General features: G+C 39.1%; 1 protein-coding gene across 1 annotated transcript; it reads right to left on the bottom strand.

The window, feature by feature from the left end:
- Window positions 1–5,785: 5,785 nt before the first annotated feature.
- LOC110576727 (DDB1- and CUL4-associated factor 12-like protein 2) lies at window positions 5,786–7,177 on the bottom strand. Its single transcript, XM_021685930.1, has one exon. It carries the CDS (start codon window positions 7,175–7,177, stop codon window positions 5,786–5,788), a length of 1,392 nt encoding a protein of 463 aa, XP_021541605.1.
- Window positions 7,178–22,585: the final 15,408 nt, after the last annotated feature.

The following is a 22,585-nucleotide window of genomic DNA, read 5'->3' as shown; positions in this document are numbered from 1 at the left end:
CATTTGGTTTTTGATCGAATTAATTTGAAAATACTCAAATAAAATGGTATTTTTACAAGGAAATTCTGTTTCAGTAGATCTGAGTTGAGACTTGAGCCACTCTCACTTTTAAAATATGTGCAAGTGGCTATGATATGTTCCAATATCTGAAAATCACTGAATTAAGCAAGCAACTAGACAAAGATTATCACTATATGATAAATGTTTGTGATTAACTCTTGAGGTTTAAGTAAGTATACAATCTCATAGTTATTCCCCCCTTTTCAAAAAGGATACATTCCAAGACCTCCAGTGGATGCCTGAAACCACAGATAGTACCAAACCCTATATATTCAACATTTTTTTCCCTATACATTACTATGACAAAGTTTAATTTATGAATTAGGCACAATAAGAGATTAACAACAATAAATAATAAAATAGAACAATTATAACAATTATAAAATATACTGTAATAAAAGTTATGTGAATGTGGTCTCTCTCAAAATATATTACTAGGCTGTACTCATCCTTCCTATTCCTGTGATGTGATATGGTAAAATGCCTACATGATGAGATGATGTGAGGTAGGTGGTGTGGGCATTGTGACATAGCAATAGACTACTATTGACCTTCTGACACTAAGTTAGAAGGAGGATCATCTGCTTCCTGACTGTGGTTGAAGGCGGGTAACTGAAACCACAGAAAGAAAAACCGCAGATAAGAGGGGCTACTGTATTGGGTTAAATGTCTGATATGTTCTAATGATTTCTGGTGATGGGACCAATTTCCTGAGTGGTGCATCAAATCATCCATTTTAAGTTTCAACCTCTACACATTAAAAACATCCTGAATAATAGTTAAGATGAATATTTATTGCCATAAAATATGGCATCATTAACTGAAAAAAGCAGATTACAAACCAAACTACAGAAAATATTCTCATTTTAGTAGTGACAACATAGATGAGTACATTTATGTACCAAAAAAAAAATCTGGAGCGCCTGGGTGGCTCAGTTGGTTAAGAGTCTGACTTCGGCTTGGGTCGTGATCTCAGGGTCCTGGTATGGAGTCCCACGTCAGGCTCAACAGGGAGTCTGCTTCTCCCTTTCACTCTCCCTTTGTGCACACTCTCTCTCTTTCTCAAATAAATAAATATCTTTGAAAAAAAAAGAAAAAAAATCTGGAAAGTTATACACTGAGTTGTTAAATAGTAGTAATCTCTGGTTGATGGAAATGAGGGGATTTTTGTTTTCTTATATTTTGCTTTTTTATATGTACCACTTCCCACAATGCACATAAAAATTTCCTTGTAAAACTGTAATAATTAAATAAAAATGTACACATATCCTTTAACAGAATTAGTGGGGATCTAGAGAGAAAAAGAACTAATATTAGTAGAATGCTTATATGTATTAGCATGCTGGATTCTGGGGATTGAATAATTAGTAATATAAGGTCAGGTTTAGAGAAGTTAAGCAACACAACCATGGTTATTCAGTGAAAAAATAATAGAATAGGATTCAAACTCAGGTTTTTGTGATTCTAAAATATTTATTCCATTTTATTTTGATGGCTCAGAACCAAGAGCCCTCTATGAAACTCTTAAGTAATCAAAATTTCTGCTGCCCAACCAGATTATTCCATGCTATGAATTGCCATGATCACTACCATGGGGCCTGTTTCAAGATGTTCTTCATCCATCAACCTAATCCTTATTACATTTGCAAATGTTCTGGTCAACTAATCTGATAAAATAATTGATGCCAAGAAATTATTGTATTAGTCATTGCTCTGGATTTCCCAGTGCCATGTATGTGTAGCCTATCGTGCTAGGTGTTGGGACCACAGAGTTCACATTCAAATGGGGGGGGGGGGTAGCAAGATGCTCATATAGTTAACTGCATTACAATCTGATAAATGCTATATTAAGATAATAACAAAAACATTCACTTTGGACGCATGAGGAAGTTAAATGTATACTACCCTGGCATGTTATAGAGTTAAGAAGGAAAAAAAAAATGTGAGGGAAGGGCCTATGAAGCAAAGACCATTGCCTGTGCAAAACAATATCTAGCAGTTAAAGACCTCTTCTTCCTAAAGATTAGCCTGTTTCATCACAACCTCCTGTAACCACATTGCCCTTTTGTTGATGCCACACTTCAATGGTAGGTGTCTCTGGGTTTGCAGCAGGCCAGTAGTAGGAAATCGTTTTAGGCAGCAATTTCAGTAGATCTTAAAATAACATCTCTTAAAGCAAACACCGGTGGCCTATGCAGCCTATCTTTCACATTAGCACATGTCATTCTCACTGAACAGCATCCCTGAGCAGCTCACATAATGACATGTTTAATGTAGCCGGGTTACCTAAGACTTGCAGAGATTAGGAAGCTGTCAGTAAAACAGCTTTGTGAATTACTTTCTAAAATCACTCTAAATTAGTAATTAATGGAAAATTTTTGACAACTTGTTCAACACTGAGTTCGGCTGGAAAAATAATCAACCTCTGGAGAATCCAATTTTGTTTATCATTAATGCTAGAGTGTATTTAACAGATGAATTTTTTCCAGAGTACTCAATTTATTTCACTGGATATCCTTGATTAGTCATTTCTTACTCCTCTTCCTCAAAAAAAAAAAAAAAAAAAACCACAAAAAACAAATAGAAATTAACTCATCCAAAGAGTAAAGGGGAAGAACATAAATTTTCATGTCAGAAATATTTTTAGGGAGGTATATGTGAATATGTAGTTAGATAAATGGAACTAACATTTTTTTTAAGATTTTATTTATTTATCAGAGAGAGAGAAAGCAAGAGAAAGCACGCACAAGCAGGGGGAGTGGCAGGCAGAGGGAGAAGCAGGTTCCATGCTGAGCAAGGAACCCAATGCGGGACTCCATCCCAGGACCCTGGGATCATGACCTGAGCTGAAGGAAGACGCTTAACCGACTGAGCCATCCAGGCGTCCCTGGAACATTTTTAATAAATAGTTAAAAGAATCTATAATGCAAAGGTTTCAGGCAACCATAATAGGTAACTTGTACATAAAAATATGTATCCCCTTGTGTATTTTTAAGTGAACTACCTTTATGGGTTTCCATGAGTGTTACTTTTTCAATTATTTCACTCACAAGCTACATAATTAATTGTACTTCTGTAGATCACTTTGTCCCTGAAGTAGGAAATATTTCAAAATAATTAAACTCCTACATAAAATAAATACATACATAATAAGGCTATTTAGTGTTTTTAAAAAACAAGCCATGTGATTCAGCATCAAAAATATATACCCTAACTTATGAGAAAGTTAAGAGTGAGTCAGTGATGAAGGGGCAAGCCTAAGAACAAATCAGAGATATTCCTTCTAATTCTTCTTTAAAACCCCACTTCATGTAAAACTGTCATTTCCTCTGAGGATGTTCTTCCAATGTCCCCAAATAATGATCAAATACTATAAAAATACCCTATATCCCACAACAAGACAGGCAGTGAATACTTCGGTGAAGTTCTTAAGTAATATTTAAAGAGGTTTTTAGCAAATAACTATTTTTAGGTAAGAAGACAAACTCCTACAAAAAAAAAAGGTCTTTCAAAACTAATTTCTGAAAAAAACATAAAATATTTTAAAGAAACCTTCAAATCTAAGTATTTGCAGGTGAAAAATGGATAAGCCCCAGAGCCTGACTGGGAAATGGATTAGGGCAAAGAACAAAGCGGGGAAAACAAAACAGGATCCCATACTATTTAAAAGTAAACTTTTATTTATATGTTTATGCGTTTATTTTCATAGCTTTGAACTTTAAGTTTCCAGAGGCAAATACATTCATTCAGTAAATATTTACTTATTGCCTATGATTTGCTAGGCATTAGCGGAGAAATGAGAGAATACAAAGATGACAATTATATTCTCTACTCTCCAGTTATGACTGAGTTGGAGACACATACATGCACACAAATACAATTTACTACTATGTAATAACAACTATATAAACCTGCTAAAACAATCTCTGTAAACAAAAGCTTATTTTTTCTGTATTTCTTAATTCATTTTTAGTACTGTTGGTTCAGATTTGCAACTGAACAACATGTAGTGAATGGACACTAAAGCAGCACCTGAGTGCCAAAATATTTAAGGAAAAACATACATGCCACAATACTAATCCAAGGTCAGCATAATCTGGCCATTTTTGAGGAAGGGTCAATCTCCCTTCTCATTTCCAATATTTTCATATATAGAGAAATACAATCTGTTTTCTTAACAATCCATGATTTGTATTTATCTGAGCCCCAAAATGCTCTTTTTCAACCTAATCCCATTTATTTTAATCTCCAGACCATCTTCTTGAAACAAAATTCCAGTGTCCCTGATAATTGTATATTATTACACTGAGGGCTATAACATCAGTACTTTTTAACAACATATTTATTCTACTTTAGGTAAGAATCTTTGAAATTCACAAAATAAAATCTTACTAGCTTAGATTTTACAAATTAAGCATCATTTTCAGGAGTAGGGACTGGGATCATTTTTGTCCTTTGCAGTTTTTTTCTTGTGATTTAACTGTTAAGCAGAATTAGAAAATTTAAAGTATGCTGAAATATAATATTTGGTATTAAAAACAGCAACAGCAAAATATCCAGTCTATATCCTGGATCACTATACATTCTGCCCTGCCTGCCATACATTCTGCATTTTTATACTTAGAATCCCTGCTTTGAATTATGGCACTGAAATTCTGTGCAAGTTCCATAAACCACAAACATTCAAATATGTTCACAAATTTTGATAGTACTAAGGCAAGAAGTGAAAAAATACACATTCATTTATTTATTTAACAGCAGGTCATTAAAACTTAAATAAGGATTGAAGAAGAAAAAGATCAATTAGGTTTTCAGATTAATTCTGAACATTCAACCAACAGAACCCTTGCATTCCTAAAGTGTTCTGACAAATTGGAATTTTGGTACAAAACAAGATTCCATGACAACTTTTTTTTCAAAGAGAAATACTTTTTTAAAAAGTATGTTTAGCACCAACAACTTAGAAACTATAAATATCTAAGATTACAATTTGCAAATGGAATGTTTCTAAATTTGATAATCTAGAACTTGGAATGTATTTTCCAGTTGGAACAATGGTCTATAAAACTATAGCTAACTTTGCAGAACAGAGGTACAAACCCTGTTTTTAAGCATGATTTTATTATGCCATCTACCTGCAATGAAAATAACTAAAGACAATATTATTGCAATACTGCTAACGAAAAAAACAGGATAAAGAAAATATACAAAATTCTAAAACCATGACTGCATAGAATTAAAAAGAGAATGTATAACTCAAAGAAGACAAGTAAGAGTTAGCTAAAACTCTTTGTAATATGAATTCAAAAGATGGTTTGGAGGGACACCTGGGTGGCTCAGTTGGTTAAGCAGCTGCCTTCTGCTCAGGTCATGATCCCAGGGTCCTGGGATCCAGTCCAGCATCAGGGCTTCTTGCTCAGCGGGGAGCCTGCTTCTCCCTCTGTCTGCCGCTCCCCCTGCTTGTGCTCTCTCTCTCTCTAAAAAAAGGTGGCTTGGAGAGGTGTAAAAAATTATTAAAGCCAAGTTTTGATTGCCTGAAGGATACCTCTCTCTTCTTTCTCTCTCTCTCTCTCTCTCACATACACTACGGACAGGTAAGCTGGGCACTTTCCACCTGGAAGACAAGCGTCACACTGAGTTAAAAAGCACAAACACGGCGTGAGGAAGGAAAGTGAGAGGGGACTGGAAGGTAAATCTGGGCACTTTGAGAACACAGGAGCCATCCTTAGCTCCAGAGGCCTGCGTAGTTCCCATGGAGGCCTGAAGGGAGAGGTCCCCCAGCCACGAAGAGCTTCATCTCAGGCCAGTTGTAGCAGTGGGTGTAGAGAGCGTTGGGGAACTCACCGATCCCACCGAAGTAGTTCACCCACAGGTAATCGTGGTTGAGCCAGCCCCTGCCACAGGTGAGCTTGAGCTTCCTTCCTGAGGGCCCGGGAGAGGAGTCCGGGCTGGCTGAGGCTCTCTCCTCCAGGAACTTCTGGGCGCGGATGTCATAGAAGAGCAGGGAGCCATGGCCCGTGCCCACGGTGATGATATGCTGGTAGAAACTCAGTGAGCGCACACCCGTGCCGCCCTCTCGGGAGCACAGGGGCCGGATATTCTGCTGACGTTGGCGCGGATCTAAGAAGGAGACATGGGACTGGGACCCCACCGCGTACAAGGACAACTCATCACAGTAGGTCAGGCACACGTTCTCTCGGCAGTAGGGCAGCCTGATGGAGAGCAGCCTGGACAGAGTGCTTCGGGCTTTCCACAGGTGGAAGTAGCCGTCCAGGGACACCGCTCCCAGCTCCTGGTTCTTGCCGCTGAAGGCCAGAGCCCGCACCTTGCGGTTACTGGGGCTGGTGCTGGACCTGGGGATGGTCTCCATGTCCCTCGGACGGATGTGAGCGTACACAGGAAGACCCGCGTCATTGTGCCAGGCGATGCTGCCGCTGAACATGTCGGGATCCATCCACCACAGCGCCACTGTGCCGTCGCGGGAGCCGCTCACAGCCACTGTGTCACTCATCCAGGCGATGGTGAAGATCCAGTCCTTGTGGCCATGGCGGTCGCCCAGGCACACGGGGTCCAGGGTGGGCAGCTGGTAGACGGCCAGGCTGTTGGGGTTCTCACCCCCAGTGGCCAGAAGGGTCTTGGAGGGATTCAGCTCGATGGCGTGGATGCCGCAAGTCGGCTGGGCCCGGGCCAACCAGGGCCCCCGGTCCCGCATCAGGGGGATGCGCGTGATCTGGCCCGAGTGCACATCCACCACGAAGAGGGTGTTACACTTGGTGCCACACACCACCTGCCTGGCGTTCAGCCACTGCGACGCGAACACCTTGTTGAGGGTGCCCAGGGCCAGCTCGCGCTCCCTCAACAGCTCGGGCAGCTTCTGCACCGCATAGCCCCGCAGCTCGCCCTCGGAGTCCGAGATCCCGGAGCCGCCCCAGGCGCCCACCTCGCGGCCCTTCAGGTAGTGCACCAGCGAGCGCCGCGTCGCCGGCCGCTTCTGTTTCTTGGGCAGCAGCGGCCCCTCCGCGTCCGCCGCCGCCAAGCCCTGAGACGACGAGCTCGCGGCACCCGCCTCGATCGCCGGCGCTTTCCGCTTCCTGCTACCTGTTTGCTGCGGGGCCATGGTGGGCGGCGGGCGAGTGGCCGCGGCGGCGGCGGCGGCGGCGCGTGGCACCCGTGTTGGCCCTGACGGCAGCAGGAACCGCGGGCTCTCAGGGGCCAGGAGGCGGGCGTGGAGCCTACCGAGAAGGGACGCGGCGGCGGAGAAGAAGGCGAGGGCAGCAGGCGAAGGGAAGTGGAACGGGGTCGTAGTTGTAGTGCGGGGGCAGAGGCAGGGCCGAGGCTAAGTGAGCTCAGGGCTAGGACTAAGCTGGGGACCCCAGGGTGAGGGGGCGGAGGCAGCGGAAGGCGTGGGCAAGAAGCAAGCAAGCGCGGTGGGAGGGAGGGCTCGCCAAGCTGGGGAGGTGGGATGGACCCCTGGGGCCGGGATAAACTGAGGCCTGCGCTCCAGGATCCCCAAGTTGGCCATGTGCTCCTGTCCTGGACTTCCACTAAGTGACACAGGATATTTCGCCGCTCTCAGTACAGCGGCCAACCAGCCTTCTTAAAATCCCTACTTAAAATATGAAATCTAAAATATAGTCTACCACGAGGCTAGAAAGAACCAGGACAGTTGTCCGCACGAATAAACAAAGGTGCACTTGCTGCAATCCTGGGAGATACTTGACTGAGATAAGACATTGAATTTAGTGGGGGAATGGGAGTGTTTGGCAGCTACAGGGGGACCCTCCTCTTAGGTTCGTTCTGCAGCCGCTCTTCTTTCAGCCTCTCTGCAGTTATCTTAAACAGTTGTCACTATATATATTTACCAAAAAATTGAAGTCTTTGAGCTCCTGCTCTGCAGTGCCTTGAGGGGTGCATTCCAAATGCAGGTCTCTGGGGGCCCCACTTTCTGGCAGGCGTGATGGCGGGGACCCCTTAGGCATAGCGTTGGGAACATGGCAGGCCATGCAGACAAGGGAGAAGTTCCTTGGAGGTTTTGGCTTCCATTGTACCCTAGAGCCCAAGGAGGTGGAAAAGAAGAGTCAAGGGGTAGAGCACCTTCTTCCCCACTCCTTGGTTCTGTTCCCGCTCTCAGTCTCTCAGGCTCAGGTGCCTGGGCATAGTCCACTGGGACCTGAAGAAGGGTCCTGAGGGACGGGCAAGATTATCACAGAGATGGAGATAAAGAAATTTTGGAAGGAGGCAGCCACAGAGACACATTGATGAGAGAGTGTAAAGGTTCAGAGCACTGGCTTAGTCTCAGGAGTTGGAAGTTTCATACCCTGGTCTGTGACTTCAGAACATTCAGAGCAGCCTGGTGGCAGGTCCTTACCAAGGCAAACAGTTACACAGTGATACCTGGCGCTGTGAGGCTACTGGTTGATACCAACTTTGTACACACACCCCCTCTCCTGACAAAAAACATATATGATGGGTGGTGGGTGAGTGCGTAGGAAGATGCATTTACTTTTCTGACAGATCAGGGAAACCCTTGGAAACTACTTCGTTGCTCCTTCCTCCCCACTCCCCCTGTTCTTTTTACTGACTTTTCTCCCTCCTTCCCTTGACTGTGTTTGCAATATCACTTCAATATTATTGCCCAACTTCCAAGTACAAACCATGGGCCTTTCCCACCACTCCAGTCCAGGTGTTACATTCCAGTGCTCCCCAGCACTCTCCAGCATCCCAGTTCTGATTCCTCCCCATCTCATTCAGCCCATAGCAACCAAAGAGATTGCAACCGCTATAGGTAGTGAACAGGGAATTAGAGAGGGCTTCATGAAGGAGGCTACATTTTGTTTCCACAGGTAGGCATAGGGGAATGGACATTTCAGAAAGAAGCAACCATATATGACAAGGCATGGAGAATGTAGAGAAGAGGTTCACAAACTTTAGTGTACATTCAAATCACGGGGGCAGCTTAATAAATATGCACATGCCTTGACTCTATCCTAAAAGATTTGATGCAGATGGTCTGTGAACCACTCTTTGAGAAACAGTGGTCTAGACTGTTTTCACCCAGGTCAGGACAGGGCGTGTTGCAGGTAGGAGATTAACATCTTCAGTGTATTTCAGGGCTACCCTGAAAATGGACCCCTATCCCCTGGGCGATTATTGTGAAAGCCTTAGCAATTAAAGTGGCTATGATCAGTTTGAGGCCAAAGCAGAGGGTGGCCTACACAGAGAAATTTTACCTATTAAGTATATAGAACTTATTATATTTTACTATCAACGTGTTGTACCTAGGATATGTTATTACACTAACAAGCATTGTTGAAGCAATTTAAAAATATCATCTTGTTTAATCCACTATTATAATAGTGGTAGATTTTGTAGATGAGGAAAAGGAGGCTTGCAGGGGTTATGATTTAGTAAGTCAATGAATTAGTAAGTGATGGATGCAGGATTTTAACCCACGTAGTCCAAATCCATATTCCATGTTTTTAATCACTTCTCAAGAGATATGTCAGGGGTTGAATGAAAGGTTCTGCTACTGATAGAAATTTTTAAAAAGATCTTTACACCACCTAAAATGGTAAAATATGGCTGTGGACATCTATGGAAGTTGGACTCCACGGGTAAAGACCCTAAGAGCAGCTGCGAGAGATTCTGGGATTCAACCTGTGATCACTGGCAAGGCTTGCTGAAAGGGGCAATTCTGTAGCTCTTCTTTTTTTTTTTTTTTTTTTTTTTTTAAGATTTTTATTTATTTATTTGACAGAGAGAGGCACAGCGAGAGAGGGAACACAAGCAGGGGGAGTGGGAGAGGGAGAAGCAGGCTTCCCGCTGAGCAGGGAGCCCGATGTGGGGCTCGAACCCAGGACCCTGGGATCATGACCTGAGCCGAAGGCAGACGCTTAACGACTGAGCCACCCAGGCGCCCCCTCTGTAGCTCTTCTGACACAGTAGCCAGACTAGCAAGGACCAATTTAGGTCATCCTGATGTCATTCTGTAATAGAATGAACAGTGGGAGTATCCACAGCAAACAGAAAGAACTAAGGACTACATCCATTTTTTTTTCCCCCTGGGACCAAGTAAGCATCAAAATTTAGTAATATCCCATTAAAAGGATAACCCTTGAAATTACTGATATTAGACTTTCAGCAATTTAGACTCATATACAAACTGGTTTAGAAAAAAAAAAAGAAATGTGCTGTATCTTCTTCCCATATTTCATGAAAGAAGATAATACCCATTACCCAGGATTCACAAGAACAAGGAGAGGGTTTTGTTATGCTCTGGGGTGTATGGTACCACAAATAGAGAGGCAACCTCTTAACACACCTAGTATCATCCCCCAAGTCATAATGCAGTGCCCTTAGTCTGCCGTAATGGAGGATGGGTGTTATAACGGTCCAAAATATTACAGAGATACAGGAAGGGAGACTTCCAGTTTTGGAAAAGATAGAACACCCCTATTCCTTCCAGGTCCTCACTCTTATAACTAAAACAAACAAACAAACAAACAAAAACCTGGGGACACCTGGGTGGCTCATTTGGTTAAGAGTCTAACTCTTGATTTTGTCTCTGCTCATCATCTCAGGGTTGTAAGATCGAGCCCCATGTTGGGCTCTGTGCTGGGCACAGAGCCTGCTTAAGATTCTCTCACTCCCTCTCCCTCTGCTTCACCCTTCCCCCCTCCCTCTTTAAAAATAAATTAAAATGTGAAAATATACTTACCATACAACCAAGCAATTGCACTCCTGGACATTTGTCTTAGAGAAATTAAAACATATGTTCATACAAAATCCTGTACATGGCTATTTATTACAGCTTAATTTGCAATGGCCAAAATCTGGAAACAATCTAGATGTCCTTCAACAGATGAATAGTTAAACTGTGCTACATCCATACCATGGACAGTACTCAACAATAAAAAAGGAACACACTATTGATACATGTTCCAACTTGAATGAGTCTTGAAGGGATTATATTGAATGTAAAAAGCCAATATCAAAAGGCTACCTAGGATATGCTTCCATTTATATAACATTTTTGAAATGACATAGACCAATGATTGCCAGGAGTTAAACATGGGAAGAAGAGTAGGAGGAAAGTGGGTGTGGCAATAAAAGGGAAACAGTAGGTATCACTGTAGTGATGGAAATTTTCTGTATCTGGACTGTATCAATGCCAATATTTTATTCTTGATATTTTACTACAGTTGTTTTTTGTTGTTGTTGTTGTTGTTGTTGTTGTTGTTGTTGTAGGAAACTGGGTAAAGTGTACACTGGATCTCTCTGCATTATTTTTTACCATTGCATGTGAATCTATAATTATCTCAAAATAAAAAATTAATCTAAAAATCATTAAGAAAGAAACCATGAAACATATATAGACATTGAAAAGTTGTCAAGATAGAATATTTAAAAGAGAAAAAACTGTAAGTATTCTTTGTCAATAGGTTTAACATTAACATTGGACTCTGCCTCTAATTGTGAGGCCTTGCCTTTTGACTTGGCAGAAGCCATTAGGACATTTGAAGTTTAGAGAGAGGAAAAATGTAGTGAGGTGCCACTCTCCTTAGCATCACTCCCTCCACCATACACAACTGCCAGGCACATAATAGAGCTGAGTAGAAAGAGCACATTGAGCATTACAGCCACCCTATAAGTATACCTAAGGAAGTTGCAATGTAATAATCTCAGTGATGTGCTAGAATCATGATTCTTTAGGCAGAGCATGATCAGACACATTTCTAACCATGTAGGTTAAATGGTTGAGGTTAATATACTGTCTAGCTGCCTTTTATTAAGTACAGATGAGGCATTTAAAAGTGTCCTCACAACCTCATAGAACAGACAAGAGTAGGCAGAAGACTCTACTTCACAAAGTAAAAAAAAAAAAAAAAAAAAAATCCAAGCAGGTACACCTGATTCTACTATACCCATATCCTTTAAACATTCTTGAGAACAAAAAAGAGATTTAATAAATTAATATAATGCAGATGTATACTAGTATTCTAACACGGAATACCTAGAATATATTTGTGTATTGTGGAGAAAGGGAGATGATATGGGGGAAGGAGAGAAAGAGGGATGAGGCAAGCAAAAGGGAAAAAATTAAAATACCCTCCAAAATTCAGTGAAAATGACATAATTACATGTTTACATTGATTTGAAATTTTATATATGTATTTATGTATGTATAAATATATTTTTTAAAAAATAAAGTAATATACAAATTAAATATCTAATATGTTCTTTGGTACTTTAGTGGATTGTTTTGTATTCACTGCTTTGGAGATGTGGTCTAGAGGACTGTTGTTTATTGAGTGCTTATTAATAAGACAAGTACTATGCTAAGTGATTTACATAAATTATTTTATTTAATACCTACCACAACAACTGGAGGCAAGTATTATTTCTCCCATTGAACATATTTTTTTTTCTCCCATTGAACATATTAAGAAGTGAAGGTATAGCAAGTTTAAGACAACTCAGCAAATTTATACAGCTAGTAGATAGAAGAGCTGAGATTGAAATGTATCTTGGCTTGTTTCCCAAAGCAAAGCACAGCTTATAGTATGTATTCTGTGTTGAATTTTTGCTTATAAAAACGAGTGATATAGTGAGGCTCTTGTTTTATTTCTTTGAAGATTAAGAAGTACTGCTTTTATTTTTAAGGTAGAATATAGTTATAAAATGCTAAATGTACAACTCAGCCAAAAACTTGAACTAACTGCTGAGAACTGTTAGGATAAAGTTAAGATATGTTGAATTATTTTGATTTGGCTGAGGTCACTAGAACATTTGAGGGTTAGAGAGGGGGAAAATACATAAGGTGCCACTCCCTCTACTTGGCATCTCTCATTCCACTATACACAACTTTTTTCATGATCATGGAGAAAAAAAAGATATATTGAATTCCTACCCAAGTGTCTGGTTCCCCTTTTTGAGAGTTTTTTGGACATATCAAATCAGTCTCGATCATTTCAAAAATCTAAAATATAGCATAATGCACAGTTTCAAATACACAAGAAAAGGAAATATGTAATATTTTTAGTATTATTTTCTTATACTTTCTTTAATTCCTAATTCATGGAATTATAGGATCAATAAACATCAACAGAGATTCCATTTCCTTCATTCCTGGTTAATGATCCCTAAACTATCCTGAACAGAGGAGTAGGAAAAGAGCATGTTGCCTGCCTTCCCACAGCATCTTTGATGTCAACTTGCCTCACCCATAGCTCTTGTTCTAAAAGAAGCTTTTTGTTGGTCATGCTTTATACCACATGACCCTGTGAACTTGGTCCCAGCTGATTGGACCAAGTACAGGTAAGAGGCCGAAGATCAGCCAATCCATAGAAAGGCAGGTGACTGTATCCTAGGTCAAAAATGAGCTGGGACAATGACATTCTCAATTTCAGTAACTTTATGTACTAAATACCAGCTACCATGAACTTAATATTCATTTGCTATAGCTAGTCTAGAATGGAATTTTTTTTTAAGATTTTATTTATTTATTTGACAGAGAGAGAGATAGCAAGAGCAGGAACACAAGCAGGGGAGTGGGAGAGGGAGAAACAGGATTCCCGCTGAGTAGGGAGCTGGATGCGATACTCGATCCCAGGACCCTGGGATCATGACCTGAGCCAAAGGCAGACGCTTAATGACTGAACTACCCAGGTGCCCCTAGAATGGAATTTTTAAAACCCTGATTTGGGGGGAAAATGGCAGCTGGAGTTGAATTAAATAACAATCCAACATATTGCAAAGAACGACCCAAAGGTACCAGACTATAGCTGATTGGTAAATGAACAATGAGACTCCTAGTTACTACAGTTTTTAAAAAAGCTTAATGCATTTATCTCCAAATTTTACATCTTTTATAATATATTTTAGAGGGGTAAACTGGCATTTCATATGTGTTTCAATTTAGTAATTTTAATTTCATATGAATACATGTACATTTTTCCATTATCACTTGTCTAACTGTCCTATAAGCATTGAAAAATTAAAGGAGACAAGTCAGTAATATTTTCTCACATTAACCTTGTGTTTTAAGAGAATCTAACTGACTTCATAGCAAAATGCTGTCCTATGGAGAAATGAATTGAAAATAGGAAGCAGGGATTTATCTATCTGTCCATCTATTTTTGTATCTCTCTTTTTCCATACACACACACAATTTCATATATATACATAAATAATAATTCACATATACATAAATAATGATTCAAAAAGGTATTGGGAGGCTAAAACCAACAACACAAAAAACAACTGGTTTTGGCAAGGGTGTAGAGAAAGGCGAACCCTCTTGCACTGTTGGTGGGAATGCAAACTGGTGCAGCCACTGTGGAAAACAGTATGAAGATTCCTCAAAAACTTAAAAATAGAACTACCCTGTAATCCAGGAATTGTACTTCTAGGTATTTCACCAAAGGACACAAAAATACTAACTCAAAAGGATACACACACCCCGATGTTTATAGCAGCATTATTTACAATAGCCAAATTATGGAAACAGCCTAAGTGTCCATTGACTGATGAATGGATAAAGACACAGATATAGTGAAAAGAAGAGCCATATGCACCCCAAAGTTTATAGCAGCAATGTCTGCAATAGCCAAACTGCAGAAAGAGCTGAGATGCCCTTCAACAGACAAATGGATAAAGAGGATGTGGTCCATATATACAATGGAATATTACTCAGCCATCAGAAAGGGTGAATACCCAACTTTTACATCAACATGGATGGGACTGGAGGAGATTATGCTAAGTGAAATAAGTCAAGCAGAGAAAGTCAATTATCATATGGTTTCACTTATTTGTGGAACATAAGGAATATCATGGAGGACATTAGAAGAAGGAAGGAAAAAATGAAGGGGGGGAATCGGAGGGGGACATGAACCATGAGAGACTATGGACTCCAAGAAACAGACTGAGGGTTTTGGAGGGGAGGAGGGTGGGGGTATGGGTTGGCCCAGTGGTGGGTATTAAGGAGGGCATGTATTGCATGGAGCACTGAGTGTTATAAGAAAACAATGAATCGTGGATCACTACATCAAAAACTAATGATGTGTTGTATGGTGACTAACATAACATAATTAAATTAAAAAAAAAAAAAAGAAGTTGTGGTATATATACACAATGGAATATTACCCAGCCATCAAAAAGAATGAAATCTTGCCATTTGCAGTGACATGGATGGAGCTAGACAGTATTATGCTAAGCAAAATAAGACAGTCAGAGAAAGACAAATACCATATGATTTCACACATATGTGGAATTTAAGAAACAAAACAAATGAGCAAAGGGGAAAAAAGTGAGAGGCAAACCAAGAAACAGACCCTTAAGTATATAGAACAAACTGATGGTTACTGGAATGGAGGTGGGTGATGGGATGGGTGAAATACGTGATGGGATTAAGGACTGCATTTTTTTTTATTTAAATTCAAGTTAGTTAACATACAGTGCAGCACTGGTTTCAGGAGCAAAATCCAGTGGTTCATCACTCACATATAACACTCCATGCTCATCCCAACAAGTAACGAGTGCAGTTATTGTGATGAGCACCAGGTGTTGTATGAAAGTGTTGAATCACTATATTGTACACCTGAAATTAATATTACACTCTTTGTTAACTAAAGGAATTTAAATAAAAACTTTAAAAAAAGAAACTAAGAAAAAGCATTGGGAAAGTGCATGCACATCTGGAAAATATATTAAGAAAACCAAGTACAACATACTGTTTGTCTCTCAACAGATATGTTGCCTACACATGAAAATATAAATAATAGTAAGTTACAAGTTCTCCAAGGGTGGAAGAAGCCTTATCCAGTTTACTCATTTTAAAAGATTTTCCTACCCGGCCTAGCACAAATGATTTTAACTTGTAAAACCAGGTTTTCAAAAAATAATATTTTAAAAGGAAGGTATGTTTTAGAATAAATGCTTAAATCATGTTTTTATCACTCTAATGTCCACACATTTCAACATTGATGTATTTATTTCTTAGAGTTAAGGTACTAAGCTGTCAGGTAAGCCTTTCAAAAAAAATATATCTAGATCTGAAGACATTTTCCATAATTTTTATGAAACACAATTACTAGCCAAAGATAAATAGCTTTCAAGCAAAAAAAAAAAAAGTCAATTGGATTATGAGAATTATTTTCAACCTGCACAAGAAGTAAGGTATTGTGATGGCCAACTGGAGATGCTATGGGTATATTCATAGCCCAGAAATAGTCTTTGGGGTTTGTTATATGAAAATTTCTCAAAGTATTAGAGCTCAGTGGAGTGCCCAACTAATACAGCTAACACATCATTTGATACAATTGGGCCTGCTGAGCAGCAAATGTTAATCAAAAATCAGTGTGTTGAGGAGAGCAAGGCCTCACTTAGGTTTATCACTAGGTATTGATCGTGTTCAAACAGCTCTATTATCACCCCAGAAGCTCCAAGGTTAACTATTATGGACCCAGTTTTAACAGCAACAGATTTTAAGTTATTGTCCTCACCAAAAGGATCCAAAGGGATACTGTATTTTGACCAGAATTTTCCAATTTGAGTAGCCTAATTCACAAATTTCCAAATTTTCAATTCTCTTTAAACCGACTTTAAGAGAAACCTATAATAGTGAATAATAATAATAATAATAGCTGTGATATCATTTATCATAGTTTATTATGAGCTATGTACATAAAGTCTTTGCAACAACTCTGAAGGGTAAATATTTTTGTCTCTACAGATGTGTTGACAGACTAAAATATGAAGTTAGCCTGCCAGTGTCAGAGATGAACCAAAAATTCAGTTTTATCCCAAACTACTCAACTGCATATATACAGCCTAGACTGCCATAGCAAAATACCATAGACTAGATGGCTTAAAAACCAGAAATTTGTTTCTCACATTGTGGAGGTTACAAGTCTGGGATTAGAGTGCCAGCATGGTCAGGTTATAGTGGGGGCTCCACCCTCATGACTTCATCTATAACTGGTTCCCTCCCACCTCCTAATAAGACCGTATTGAGAGTTAGGGCTTCACAATATGGATTTTTGGGAAACACATTCAGTTCACAACACACACCAAAAAGAACATTCAAAATTTTCTAAGCAAGAATTTCTTTTTTTTCTTTTCTTTTTTTATTTTATTATGTTATGTTAATCACCATACATTATATCATTAGTTTTTGATGTAGTGTTCCATGATTCATTGTTTGCGTATAACACCCAGTGCTCCATTCAGTACATGTCCTCTTTAATACCCATCACCAGGCTAACCCGTCCCCCTACCCCCCTTCCCCTCTAGAACCCTCAGTTTGTTTCTCAGAGTCCATAGTCTCTCATGGTTCGTCTCCCCCACCGATTTCCCCCCTTCATTTCTCCCTTCCTACTATCTTCTTTTTTAAAAATATATAATGTATTATTTGTTTCAGAGGTACAATCTGTGATTCAACAGTCTTACACAATTCACAGTACTCACCATCTAAGCAAGAATTTCTAAGATGTATTGTAAATATTCATTTGTGAGATGCTTTACAAAAAATATATATGTGTGTGTGTTCTGCGATGAAATACATTTGGCAAATACGTATACACTACATTCAATTTGGAGAAATTCACAATGCATGCTATCTGAGTGAAGTCCCTAACATGTCCTGTGGAAAAGAAATCTGTTTTACTTTAATAAGAGTTTTCCAAACTTGGTTTTCTATTAAGCACTTTCCCATAGAACACACTTGGAAAAATATTAGTTTCTGTCAGTCATGCTCTGCTCTTCCAATATCCTTCCTGGGTAGCATTATAACTATAGGTTTTGGGAATTTGAGTAACATACATCATGTTACAATGCTAGTAGGAGTGAACACAAAGAAGAAAGCTTAATTGCATGACATTAGGGTTCTGTCAGTGGATGGGAAAAAGCTAAAGTGGGTGTCATGGACAGTATAAGACTATAGTATGTATTATACTTAAAATGTATATGCTTAATATTCAACATCTTGCATAGATGAATAATAATGATGATGGTGATGAGTTATTATTATTATTATTTTTTAAAGATTTTATTTATTTATTTGAGAGAGAGAATGAGAGAGAGCACATGAGAGGGGGGAAGGTCAGAGGGAGAAGCAGATTCCCTGCCGAGCAGGGAGCCCGATGCGGGACTCGATCCAGGGACTCCAGGATCATGACCTGAGCCGAAGGCAGTCGCTTAACCAACTGAGCCACCCAGGCGCCCGAGTTACTATTATTATTACATGAAGAACAAAGACAAATTTATTGAAATACTGCTCCCTCATTGTATTAATCAGGATTCTCCAGAGAAATTTAGATAGATGATAGATAGATGATAGATAGATAGATAGATAGATAGATAGATAGATAGATAGATAGATTATAGATAGAAAAAGAAAAAGATATAAAGATATTTATTATGAGGAATTAGCTCACATGATTATGAAGTCTTGAGAAGTCCCAGAACGTCTCAGCTGGAAACCCAGGAAAGCCTGCAGTATATTACAATCTCAGTTCAAAAGCCTGAGAACCAGGGGAGCTGATGGTATAAATCCCAGTCCAAGGGTTGTAAAAGAATGATACTCCAAGGAAGCAATATAATTCTCCTTTCTCCCACCTTTTTGTTCTATTCAGGCCCTCAAAGGATTGGTTGGTGCTCACCCACATAGAGAAGGGTAATTTGCTCCACTCAGTCTACCTGATTCAAATACTAATTTCTTCAGGAAACACCCTAATCAGGCACACCCAGAAATAATTACTAAGCAGACATATGGACATAGTATGATCCAGTTGACACATATTAGTAACCATCACAATCATCACAAGTGGCATTTAAAATTCTAGAAAATGTTACTATACATCATTGACATAACCTTATTCTTGTATGGCAGCACATGACAATTTTTATGTTTGTGACTAAAGGAATTTGTTGAAGGCACTCACTATTGAAAACAAACCTACATGTAAAAATCAATTTCAAGAGATTCATTTGACTAAAGCTTCTACACAAAGTTTCAGAGTAGAAGTGATGAATTAAAAAAAAAAAAAAGACATACTAAAGTCTTCAAAGTGTGAAATAAATTTCCACAACCCCGTTTTTAAATGTCATGACAGACCTAGAAACAATTAAGTGAATATAACTAATTAAAACCAAATTACTAAATCAATAGTGTAATTTAGCCCAAACTAAAGCTCACTCTAGCAGACCTGAAATACTTAGGTTTGACAAGCCGAGTCCTAGATCTCAATTAAATAATATGATGCTATTGGCCAGGAAACTTGCAGAAAAATCTTTATTCTTAGATTTGAGATTAATAATAAAGTACAACAGAATGTTCTCAGACATATGAAATATTTCAATATTCAGAATAATCCAAAGTGTTAGCTGTATTTGTATTATACACAGGCTAACTAGCCATATTCCATAGGTTAAGGAAGAAACACTATTAAGATGGTAGTTATATTTAAGATAGAGATCCAAACTAATTTTAAATGACTTGTTAGTATAATTTTTTATGTTAATGCTTTTTACACTGTCCAATTTCTAGACAAAATTACCCCTGGTGAAAAATTGTTGAAAGAATTTGAGAGCTGGGCATATGAGATCCTCTATAGAATTGGGGAGGTAGCATAAGATCCTGAAATACGGAGTATGGAGAATTCATTTCTAGAAAAGAGTTGGGTGAAATATGGAGAAAGACTGAACATTTCTGCTTATGGGCCCAGATAATGAACTTATGATGCAGGCATGGTAATTAATGATATATTCCAAGTGGCAAATTGATTTAGTTTACATAGCTAGATGAATATAGATCCTGGGAGATATGGAAGAACTTGATAGAATGATTTGGACAATAGCAGCAATGTATCTGACTGTGATTGAGTGAAAAATATCAATTTTCTTTTTTTTTTAAAGATTTTATTTATTTATTTGAGAGAGAGAATGAGAGAGAGAGAGCACATGAGGGGGGGAGGGTCAGAGGGAGAAGCAGGCTCCCTGCCGAGCAGGGATCCCGATGCGGGACTCGATCCAGGGACTCCAGGATCATGACCTGAGCCGAAAGCAGTCGCTTAACCAACTGAGCCACCCAGGCACCCAAAAAATATCAATTTTCAAAGAGGCATAATTTCATCAATAATTCTCTTCTCTTCTATACATGAAGAAAGCATATACTCATGACCCAGCTCATGTGATGTTGTGTTTGTAGTTGTATTTAGGAAAGAAGGCAATCACCTAAATGATGTGATTTCATCTGCCTCTCTCATCAACTCACCAATATTTTACGTTCTTTTAACAAGGAACAAAAAAGAATGTTAATTAACACAGAGATATAAATTACTGCTATTAGATCCTTTCCTGAAAAATTTATTGGAATAATTGAAAAAAGTATGAAAATGGTAGGGGGGATACATTAGGATAAAATGAATCTGACCTATCAAGGAGTCTGCTTATGTTGATAATGGGTTGATATTGACAATGATGTCTCTCTGGTTCGGCAACATTCAGAAGCATCTTTTGAATAATGAAAGAATAATCAAATCATAATCAATGCAGTGAAATTTCTAATTATGTTGAGTCTGTTTAAACATTAATGATTCAGAGGTGACATCAGCCAAATGGTGGAGTAGGAAGTTCCAGGTCCTCATTTCCCCATGGAAACATCAAAAAAGAAACAAAATAGCAACAACAACAAACTAAAGGCTGGCTAAAGGAACTTTATAGGAGCTTTGGAAAATAATCAAAGGTTTAGAGCAGCCATGCAAACATCCAATCAAGAAAAAGCAGAATTCAAATGGTAGGAAATTTCCTGGTGCTTTTACTTACCATTAACCCACCTCTTCCCTGGTGCTTTATGGTCTTGGTTTGGAGGAAGCGGCTGCCCACTTCCCAGTTCCCTAGAGGGGAACCAGAAGAACAGAGCAATGTTCTGACTTACCAGGAGTTTGCCTGAATGACTGGTCTCTATTTCACCTAACTTTGAGCTCAGGAAGGCAAAATCATTGGGTGGTGTTCATGAAAGCTGCTGGGAACCTAAGACCCACAGATGCTTGGGGCAAGAGATTTTGGGTGAAGACACTTAATTAACCATCTTAGGCAGCATCTCAGTTCCCATTTCTCTTCTTTAAACTGAAGGAATCAAAGATCTTGTTTACAGCTTTCTAATGTGTCTGGACTGCTTAAAGGACTGGTCTCTGTTTCACCTAACTTAGATCTCTGGTGCTGAAAAGTGGTGAAAACATCAAGAGCTGCTTGTAAAAGCTGAAGGAGGACTACAGACCTGCAGGAGCCTGGAGCAAGAGATTATGGGTAGACATAATATGTTCTTATAATTGTTTGTATTTCTTTGGTGTTGGTTGTGATCTCTCCTCTTTCATTCATGATATTATTTATTTGGGTCCTATCTCTTTTCTTTTTGATAAGTCTGGACAGGGGTTTATCAATCTTGTTAATTCTGTCAAAGAACCAGCTCCTAGTTTTGTTGATCTGTTCTACTGTTCTTTTGGTTTCTATTTCATTGATTTCTGCTCTGATCTTTATTATTTCTCTTCTCCTGCTGTGTTTAGGCTTTATTTGATGTTTTTTCTCCAGCTCCTTTAGGTGTAGGGTTAGGTTGTATATTTGAGACCTCTCTTGTTTCTTGAGAAAGGCTTGTATTGCTATATACTTTCCTCTTAGGACTGCCTGTGCTGCATACCAAAGATTTTGAGCAGTTGTATTTTCATTTTCATTGGTTTCCACGAATTTTTAAAATTCTTCTTTAATTTCCTGGTTGACCCATTCATTCTTTACTAGGATGCTCTTTAGCCTCCCTGTATTGGAGTTCTTTCCAACTTTCCTCTTGTGATTGAGTTCTAGTTTCAAAGCATTGTGGTCTGAAAATATGCAGGGAATGAGCAGCTATATGCCAGCAAATTAGATAATCTGGAAGAAATGGATGCATTCCTACAGATGTATCAACAACCAAAACTGAACCAGGAAGAAATAGAAGACCTGAATAGACCTATAACCACTAAGGAAATTGAAGCAGTCATCAAAAATCTCCCAACAAACAAAAGCCCAGGGCCAGATGGCTTCCCAGGGGAATTCTACCAAACATTTAAAGAAGAATTAATACCTATTCTTCTGAAGCTGTTCCAAAAAAATAGAAATGGAAGGAAAAGTTCCAAACTCGTTTTATGAGGCCAGCATTACCTTGATCCCAAAACCAGACAAAGACCCCAACAAAAAGGAGAATTACCAACCAATATCCTTGATGAACATGGATGCAAAAATTCTCACCAAAATACTAACCAATAGGATCCAACAGTACATTAAAAGGATTATTCACCATGACCAAGTGGGATTTATCCCTGGGCTGCAAGGTTGGTTCAACATCTGCAAATTAATCAACGTGATACAATACATTAATAAAAGGAAGAACAAGAACCATATGATCCTCTCAATAGATGCAGAAAAAGCATTTGACAAAGTACAGCATCCTTTCTTGATCAAAACTCTTCAGTGTATAGGGATAGAGGGTACATAC

The sequence above is a fragment of the Neomonachus schauinslandi genome, chromosome X, assembly GCF_002201575.2.
Source record: "Neomonachus schauinslandi chromosome X, ASM220157v2, whole genome shotgun sequence".
NCBI lineage: Eukaryota > Metazoa > Chordata > Mammalia > Carnivora > Phocidae > Neomonachus > Neomonachus schauinslandi.
Note: the sequence above shows the minus strand (reverse complement) of the source record. Positions and strands in the feature narration are given on the sequence as shown.

Coding starts and splice junctions, on each gene's coding strand:
- LOC110576727 (XM_021685930.1), bottom strand. CDS start 7,177: ATGGCCCCGCAGCAAACAGGTAGCAGGAAGCGGAAAGCGCCGGCGATC.